The 9,614-nt window shown below is 33.6% G+C and overlaps 1 protein-coding gene, 1 long non-coding RNA gene and 1 other non-coding gene across 3 annotated transcripts; 1 reads left to right on the forward strand and 2 right to left on the reverse strand.

Moving 5' to 3' along the window:
- The first annotated feature begins 1,368 nt into the window (after nucleotides 1-1,368).
- Nucleotides 1,369-2,135, forward strand: LOC107761273 (rapid alkalinization factor-like). Its single transcript, XM_016579486.2, has one exon. The coding sequence runs from the start codon at nucleotides 1,529-1,531 to the stop codon at nucleotides 1,874-1,876; it is 348 nt and encodes a 115-aa protein (XP_016434972.1). The 5' UTR covers nucleotides 1,369-1,528; the 3' UTR covers nucleotides 1,877-2,135.
- Nucleotides 2,136-8,106: 5,971 nt separating this feature from the next.
- LOC142182575 (uncharacterized) lies at nucleotides 8,107-9,600 on the reverse strand. The gene is made up of 2 exons (XR_012711389.1): nucleotides 9,507-9,600; nucleotides 8,107-8,679 (listed from the first exon to the last, which is right to left on the reverse strand). It is a non-coding gene; the product is annotated as an uncharacterized LOC142182575 (long non-coding RNA).
- On the reverse strand, nucleotides 8,827-8,897 carry TRNAG-CCC (transfer RNA glycine (anticodon CCC)). The gene has a single exon. It is a non-coding gene; the product is annotated as a tRNA-Gly (tRNA).
- Nucleotides 9,601-9,614: the final 14 nt, after the last annotated feature.

Below are 9,614 nucleotides of genomic sequence, written 5' to 3' on the forward strand. Positions count from 1 at the left end.
CTTCTCTGATTCACGCCTATTTTTGCTACTGTACTCATGAATACAATAGCTTAAACTCATGAATACAGTAGCTTAAATATGTCATATATATTTTATAACCACACAAATGTATCTATAATCCGTAATATAGCAAATAGTATCTATAGATGGCTGATTACTACTAAAAGATAGTACTTTATACAAATTTAATCATTGATAACGGCGAATCTGTAACGGTGACGGATATGAGCTGGACAGAAAAAAGGCAGGTAGAGCGAAAACGTGTTTCGGTTGACAAGATTATTGGACGGACTTGCCCAAATTATAGAAAGCCCTAACTAGCTCTGCCGTCTTTTTCTTTTCTCTATAATCCTATTTTTATTTAATACTCCAATAAATACTACAGCTCTCCCACTATTCTTTTTCTCTTCCTACTACGTGACCAACGGGACAACTCAGTCAACCGAATATCTCTTTTATTCTCTAATTTGGACATCATATTTCCTACTTATTACGATTCTTGCCCCTACCTAACCTTATCAAACTTCACACCTTTCCCTTTCTTTTTCCTTGGGATATTGTCTTGTATTGCTTCCAATCAATTTTATGTTCTAGTTAAGGAATGATCGATACCTTGCTTTTAGTCATCTTCTAAGAAAATGGTTATTTTTCATAACTTTTAATCGATTAAAGATTTATACTCTAAAATGATAAGTATTCAAAAACTTTAGTAATAAGTTTGACTATTTACATTGTCTATTAACCTATTCTAACGTTATTCTATCAGGTCTACCTGCCCCCACAATCATGTATAATCCAAGGTAATAAGAAAAGAACTTTTTCTAATTTTTGAAGAGAGGAAAAAATAAAATAAAAATAAATTTTCTACCATTAGAAATTTTCAACATGATTTTAAATGGTTGACTAAGACAATTTCAGAATTAGCAAATTCTAATAAATAAGTATTTACACATTGAGCGTCTACAATTAAATTAAGTTACACCAGTATTAAGACTAAGGAGTGCTATGCACATAAGCAAAAGACCATATTGCATTCTAATCATTTTGGTTCATAAGATAAACCTCACATTATTTCAACTATTTTATGCTAAGTTGTAGTAATTTATTGACAATTGTCAAACTAAAACCGTGATTGGAATTTTCTCAATATTTGATAGCTACCTCACCATTTAATTATGTCCAATATGTATAATGCCGGCTTTTAAAACATTAAAATAAATCTCCCTTTAAATTTTCCGCGTTGAAATAAAAAGTTAGTGGACACCCAATAAATCAAACTCTCCTAATCCTTCCTGGCAATTTGGTAATAAAGTCGAGTATCAAGGCTAAATAGAAAGCCACCTCTACTTATAATACAACTGGCCTTGCCCATTAGCTGTTGTCTTAGTTCAAGATTTTGTTTTTGCCAAGTCTCAACAGCGAAAACATAGTGAGAAGATACCAAAAACCAGCCGTCCAAAGCATAAACAGGCAAAAATAGCTAAAGGGTGTTTTTAATTTCTCATCATTTTTTCAGTACAAGGTAAAAATGGGAGTTCCTTCAGGTTTAATTCTTTGTGTTCTGATCGGAGCTTTTTTCATTACAATGGCGGCTGCCGGAGATAGTGGGGCCTACGATTGGGTGATGCCGGCGAGATCTGGTGGGGGATGCAACGGGAGTATTGGAGAGTGCATGGCTGAAGAAGAGGAGTTTGAGCTGGACAGTGAGTCAAACAGGCGCATTTTAGCCACCAAAAAGTACATCAGCTATGGTGCGCTGCAGAAGAACAGTGTACCTTGTTCTCGCCGTGGAGCCTCGTATTACAACTGCAAACCTGGTGCTCAGGCTAATCCTTACTCTCGTGGTTGCAGTGCTATCACTCGTTGCAGGAGTTAAGTTCTGTATTTCTCTTCTTCTTCCACAAAATCCAAAAAAATGTATTTTTCCTGGTAAATTGAATTTTTCTTTTTCCTTTTTTTTTTGAGATGGGGTTGCTTGGTATACGAATGAGGAGAGAAGATGTTGATGGGAATTGATTGTTGTCATAAACTTTTTTATTTTTTTAATTTTTTTTCGGATGATGTTTTTATATACAACTTATAGTAACTGAATTTGTCTGTCAATAATTCAATTCAACATACTCCTAGTATTACAAGTTTTTGTGCCTTTTGTCTCTGTTTGCAAATTCAACCCCCCCCCCCCCCCCTAAAACCCACCCCCCCACCCAAAAGGGTGTAAACTTCTTGATGTTGATATTGAATGATGAATTATTGGAAATTTGTGAGGTTTGTTTGGACGGGTATGGTAATTTTCGAGATTTGTCATGTTTCAAGATCTGGATTTGAATATTTCAATAATTGGAGGGACTGGTCGATACAGACTGTTGTTTGATTTGGTTATAATTTGTGATAGTAAAAGGGTTTTTGTGTGAACAAAGGAAAGCTGTCTTTGGATCTGTCTCTTTGTGTGAAAATGGAGAGTACTTGAAAAGCTGAACTTGAGAGAATAAAGAATAAGGAAATGACACAAACAAGGGGAAAAGTTTGATGAAGATTTGAATAGATTCTTTGCAGAAAGTGTAGCAAACTTGCAATTTTGAACTTAGCTGGCTCCAAAAGGAATTAAGGAATAAAAATAAGAAAAAGATTCCGTCCATTTTAAATTGTTAAATTCGTTTCTGTTAATTTTTTTTTATTTATGGTTAAAGATGAGATAAATTTTAATTACTTAGAACTAAGAATTATTGTAATATACATGTTAACTTAATTAATTGTCAAGCTTCCTAGCAGCTCCACTATCTAATCCCTTACATATTCGAGAACCCAGAGTTGTTCAGTTGGAATTTTCCTCTAGTTTTTTTGGCTTGATAAAATAGATGGGCTAAGGGTATTTTCCTCAACATGAGCGTTGACATTAATTGCATTATCCATTAAAACCAAGATCGACATGAAAATCCATTTTGTATATTTTCAGTTTTCATCTAAGAGCAGAACTTTTCAAAATATTGAAATAGAAAAACTTAGGCAAAATACCCCTAAACTTGGCATGGGTTATTAATTTCTCGCTACTCCCAATTTCTCATACACCTTAGATAAGGGGTTTTAACTAATGCGGGGGTTTGGTTGGTTGGGGGGGTTGAGGGTGGATGATTAAATTCACATATCCAGGTGTATGGGTAATTTGGACTAGCGATAGTTTGAGAAGAAAAGTAACAAAGTTGCAAAAATCAGCTTATTTTGAGAAGTGTTTACTTTTGGTGAGAAGCAGTTTGTGTTTAGCTAATTAATTTGAAGAACACTTCTGAGCAGCAATTAGTGTTTGGCGAAGCTTTAAAAAACTGTTTCTAAGTGTATTTTTCTCAAAAGTGTTTTTCAAAAAAGTGTTTTTAGAAGCTATTTTTTTCTGCTTCTCCAAAATTGCTTTTGCTTCTCTTCAAAAGCATTTTTTTCCTTCCAGAAGCTTGGCCAAACACCTCAATTTTTGGTCAAAAGTACTTTTGGCATAAAAAAAAAAGCACTTTTGGCCAAACAAAGTATTAGAGTGTCTTAACCCAAAAACTTATATGGGAAAGAAGAAATGATGTTAAAAGGAGTTGTATTGAACATAGTTGCGAGTGTATTTGCCGCATTATTGAAGTTATCATAGCAAAGCTTGTAGGAAATGAGTTTGATGTTGAAGAGACCAACATATGGGAAATGGAAAACGGAAACATGACGAGCAAAATTGAGTCCAGGGCTCACAAATCGATTCACTTTACTTGGAAAATCTGTATTCCCAGTTGTAGGTTTTATGAAAACACTAGCAATTTATTTTAAAATAGAGTAGATAAAGCTTCTATTTTCATTTTTCTAAGAAAAATTATTCAATTAAAGAAAATCTCCACCGTCAACAATGTTTAATTAAGTATAGCGGAACAATTAGGCAGAAACATAATGAAAGTGTTAGAATTACTATTGTTTACAAGTTCAAGATAAATTTCTCTTAAAAATAGTCAAATTAGTAAAGTGCAAACATAACCACTGTACCTTACTCTTTCGATTTTTTTCAGCTCAAATTTGTGATTTGTCCTTTGGCTTTTCCTGCTACATTTACCAATCTTTTCACTAAGTTTTGGTGGGGGAGGGTATCAAAGTGTAACATTATTATTGTACTTAAAGTGATCTTTAAAATCTTCCACATAAGGTGTGAGTAGGTCTGATATTGCCATTTCAAGATAAAGAAGCTTTTTTTTTTTTAATGAAAAAATAAACACCAAATGGTGAGTGGGTTTTGGTGGCTTTGCCTCTTCTCTTTTGATTTTATGTTTAAAGTCTTCACATGCTGACCATGGACTCAATGATTTTACTCAAAAACATACAGCAAAAGTATATCATATAAATATAGATTTGATTTGTCTTTCCATTATTTGAAGCTTGTTGGTGGTTAATGATGGGTCCATTTCAACCCCCGTTTTATTCATTCTAATTATTTTGAACAAATATCTTTTCCCACTTAGATTGCTTTTATTTTCACTAAAGGACCCATGCATATAATTTACCATGGTTAAATGATTGAAATCCGTATGCAGACACATGTCATGTATCTATTGGTTTGGTATAAACACCCGGTGAGGGTAAGTTTTTACCTATTTATGTCCATGACATTGCTTTTAGCAAATTAATCTTTGATATTTTGTAACTGGATTTTTGTCTTTTCATCTTCTTTCGCTCATTACCTATTTTCCCATGATAGTTTACGAAAATTAAAATGATAAAATTGTACAAATGACAAGAAAAAACCATACAATCAAAAGGTAATTACGGTTCGAACCCGGATTCCCTAAATGATGGAGAATTGCCAGTGCTACAGCGGAATCTTTGTGTTGTTGGAACAGAATTGCTCGCATTTATAGACTGCGTATTATAAATCCGATTGCATCTTATAAATCGCAGTCGCTGATTACGCCTTTTACTCATCAATTGGCATTTGTGGCATAGGATAACGTTAGGTTAAATTATGTCGGCTAATTTTCGTCCACTCATTTCGCATTTTTACCATGATAAGATTGTACAAATGAAAAGCAGATCAACGTGGGTCAGGCTAGCCCGGCCCGGCCCACATGGGCTTTAGTAATTGACGGGCTGGGCTGGGCTAGGCTGGGTTAGTCCATCATTTTGACGGGTCTTATAATGGTCAACTCACCCCGTCTATGTGGGTCACGGGCCGGTCCATCATTTTTAAAAATATAATTTTATATTTTTTCTTTAAGTTCTGACCTAAAAAAAGATAATTATTTAAAAGTTAAAAAATATCTTATTGGAAAAAATTCGCAAAACTTAATAACTTTTTATATTGTTCCAATATATCACAATAAATACTAAAAAAATAAAAGACAGGACTATATTTCATTCACTAAAAGTCAAAACTTAAAACAAACTATTCAAAAGAACGTTCATGATGCTTATGAGATATCCAACACACCATCTTCATCAAACACATTTGAATCCGCTTGTGACAAGGTTGTCTTAACATCTTCACTTTCATCTACAATTCATATGCAATATTAATTAGTTAAATTTTAAAAATTAATAATATTTAAATTCACATAAAAACAATATTACCAATTTGAGTTCGGAAAAACCTATGCAGCCAATTTCAAGTAGTAACAAGTGTTTGGACATTTTCATAATATATGCAACTTCTGTACTTTGTAAGAACACGCCACCAATGTTAAATGGTGATTCCGATGGTACAATGGTAATAAGAATGCTAAGTACATCACGCACCATTATTGAAAGATCGGGATATTTTCTAGAATAGTCCTTCCAATACATGACAACATCATCTCTTGAAACTTCTCAAGATCAAGTTTTGGTTCCTTTTAGTAAAGATCCAATTCTGATTTTTCATCTCTAAAGGCAGTATACTTTTTATTTTGTATATATTTTAAATAAATATTTTATTAGGCCCACGGGCCGGGCCAGGCCAGCATCAGTCAAGTCTCACGGGCCACAGGTTTATTCGGGTCGGGCTTAAAAGTCTTATTTTTTAAACGGGCTTCAAAAATTCGAGTCCAACCCTGCTAAATCACGGGCTAGGCTGGGTTGGTCCAACGGATCAAGCCCATATTGACGACTCTAATGAAAAGTAAAAACTATACAATCAAAACGTTCTTCGCGAATACGGATTCCTTAATAATGGGGAATTGCCAGTGCTACAGCGGACCTCGTTTGCTTAAAGTTGGAACAGTGTATAATTAAGTGTTATTTGTGACATAGGACAACTTTTAAATTAAATATAACCTCCAAGTTTTTTTCCATCTCGCAAACTTAGAAAGTTATCCATGGTGCATGTTTCTCCTCTTTTCTTTCTTTATATTTTTCTCCACGTTGTTTTTCTTCAGATTTCTTGCTTATTTTTATTAAATAATTTTCCCATAAGAACTTTTGTCTTACAACTTAGATTAATAAAACCCAAACCATTCAATCTATTAGAGTTACAAATAGGCTTTTCATTAGTCGATATACATTTGATAAAATTTACTAAACCCCCTTGACATTTAATGGTTGGAAAAAAAAATTATCCCTTCATCTTTTAAATTCAAATAAAACATGATTAACTTCCGGTGATATTTTCAACCGAGCATCAAAACGGTCAATGAGGTACATAATACCTTAGTTTCCATCTATGAACTTCAGAACTGGACTCAAAAGAATTTTTATCCCCACAAAAACCTGGCCAAACACAAATCATTGTTCTAACTGGCAAAAGTATATATCAAATTAGGTAGCCAAAACACAAATTCTTTTTTCTTGACACGCATTTTTGACAAAAAATAATTTTTCTAAATAAGCAGATTTAGAAAATTTCACAAAACATGCTATAAAGTGAGGGATAAAAAGAGGGAAAGACAACATGATCGAGGCTAGATTGAAAATAAAAAAGCGAAGGACAGTATCCATGGAATTTGAACAAAGAGGCGACATGACTTATTATTGCTCATGGAATCAGAATTATCGTATTTTTCTTATTAAAAAAAACTCTAATCGAAAAATAGTATTCAAGGGGTTACCAATCTCATTCTAAAGATGGAGTATTGTTTCACACTCACAAAAGTTAAGAAAATTTCTCTATGGGTCAAAATATATCTCTAGAATACAAGTTAGAATGACGTTGGTAAAATATTCCCAGGTCGCCGCGTGTCGAAGCGATCTAATCAACGATGAAGGCCGTGGTCGAAGAGTCAACAAAGGTCGAAGTTGAGGAGTCGTCAATGATCGATGACGAGGTTGAATGCCTTTGACAGAGTTAGAACAGCTAGTTTCCAAGATAGGACATAAAAGAGCAAATCCTAATGGATATTTCCTGCACTTGTACTATTAGGGATTATAAAAATATGTTCCCTGTGAAGAAAAAGAGATACAATAATAGGGAACATGAAATATTCATTTGTAAAAGATACTTTGACTTTAGAGAGAGAAAATCGGCCCTCATCATAAGCGTACAAAAACAACCTTTTCACTAAGATTCTTGCTTACATTTTTTCACTAGATCCGAGAATTTCTCGGCACCCAAAGGTTTATTCGTCAATCTTGATTGTCAGAAAGAATATTCATCACTTCCATCCTTTCTCGGTGACTCCTTTGCATTTATATACATAAATGTCATTTATTGTTGTTTATCACTATTTTATGCCATATTACCTCTATTTTGATTCTTTGACTATTGTCTGTGGCATACCGTGATAGCTGTTAGAACAGATCTACGCATTATTTATTGCACTGCTGGAAATTTTTTTAGAATATTATTATTAACTAAGATTAATCATCATTTGTATAAATTTAATTAGTTAAACCAAGATCTATATTATATTTAATTTTCTTTATGAAGCTTGTAGGTGGTCAATGAAGGGTTCATTTCAAACCCCGTGGCATTCATTCTAGTACCTATTTTATAATATTCTGTCGGATTCTAAATACTGAAACTGAACCAACATCAAAAATTAAATATTAGTCCTATTCTATATACCTATGAGAAAATAGTCGCGACAATTTCTTGTTCATGATGTAAAGAAATCAAAAGGTTATTGCAGATCATTTGCTTAGAAATGAAGATGTTACTAATTGTCTTAGCTATCTAAAAGAAAAGAAGAAATAAAGTAGTACTCTTTTAATTGTTCCTTTGTCTTCTTGATTTTCCAAGTAACCAAACAGGCCTAGAACAGCCATCATCAGGGTACAATCTAATAACATCTAGCTGTAAATTTCTGAGAGTAATAGCAAATTCAAGAGCTTCATTCATGGCCTCTCGAGCAGCTTCAAGTGCATCTAATATTTCTTGACTTACTATGTAGTGAGAACATATTTGGCTTAGTATTTTGTCGTGTCTTTCTTCATACCTTAATACTCTGTCCTCTGCTTGTTCTAATGCTTCTGAAATTATTCGGAATTTCTCGGCTGCAATTTGCTTCTTCTGCTTTTTCCTCAAGTTTGGCAAGTATAGCAAGAATGATGTTGAGAAGCCTATAATTGCAAATGTGATGTTGCTAAAATACATTGAGGCTCTCCTGAGAATTCACCAAAAGTACAATAGTTTTTGAATTAAAATAATAGAGGGGGGGGGGGTATTGATTCTTTGCTGTGTCTGAAGGGGGAACTTGAAAATGGCATGACTTCATATCTATATTCCTTCTCTGCTTAGCTTTTCTGCTTCATTCCAATCTGTTTATTAAGGTAGAATTTGGGATTAATATTGCTTTTCTGGAAGTGGACCGAAAAAGTTAATTAAAATAAAAAGAAAGATTTTGGGACCGGGAATTTGGAACGAAATGGAAAAGGAAAAGGAATAAAGGCAAAAGTAAATTTATGTGCGCATCCGGGGAATCGAACCCCGGTCAGTACCGTGGGAGGGTACTATGATACCACTACACCAGATGCGCTTGTTGCTGTTAGCGTCCTAATTTTATTATAAGAATATTATGCACCTTATGCTTAGGAGCTACAGAAAAATATCAATGTGGGGATAATGTATTTTAAGGCATATCAAATGCCAAAAAGGAAAAAGGATTTATACTGATATCTTGCAGTCATTGATTTCCTATCTATCTATTAGTTATAGGAGACCTTGACGATTTCAGCTCAACCCACTAATTTTGGTCCAAATATGTATTTGTATTAAGAATATTCATTAAAAAATTTATAGAATATGTTTAAATTCCCAAATTAAAATTGAGTAACTTAAAAAGATTAAATTTCGATCCCAAAAACTTCAAATCCTAGCTCAATCTTTATTTTCATTAGTAAAAAACGCATAAGGAAAGATCAAGCTTTTAACGTCAACTTCTCCTATAGCTATTAATAGATAGGAAATCAATGACTGAAAGAGTCTGAAATTATCACTCTCACTCTCTCAGTCGTATAAGAAGAATCGTTGCGTAAAGGCGAATGATCAATGTCATTCAAAAAAAGAGAGAAGATTGTAAGATACTAGTCAGTTTGCTTGCTAGAACAAGGAAAGCATAGGCTAAAATGCGCTGAAAATACTCTACCTCATAAATGTAATGCAGCAAAGACGCTTATGATTCTCCTCTATTCACGTTTGCTTGTTGAACAGTTGCTATTGTTGGGAATATAAGATTTTAATGAAAATTTTCAAA

Source organism: Nicotiana tabacum, chromosome 7, assembly GCF_000715075.1.
Source record: "Nicotiana tabacum cultivar K326 chromosome 7, ASM71507v2, whole genome shotgun sequence".
NCBI lineage: Eukaryota > Viridiplantae > Streptophyta > Magnoliopsida > Solanales > Solanaceae > Nicotiana > Nicotiana tabacum.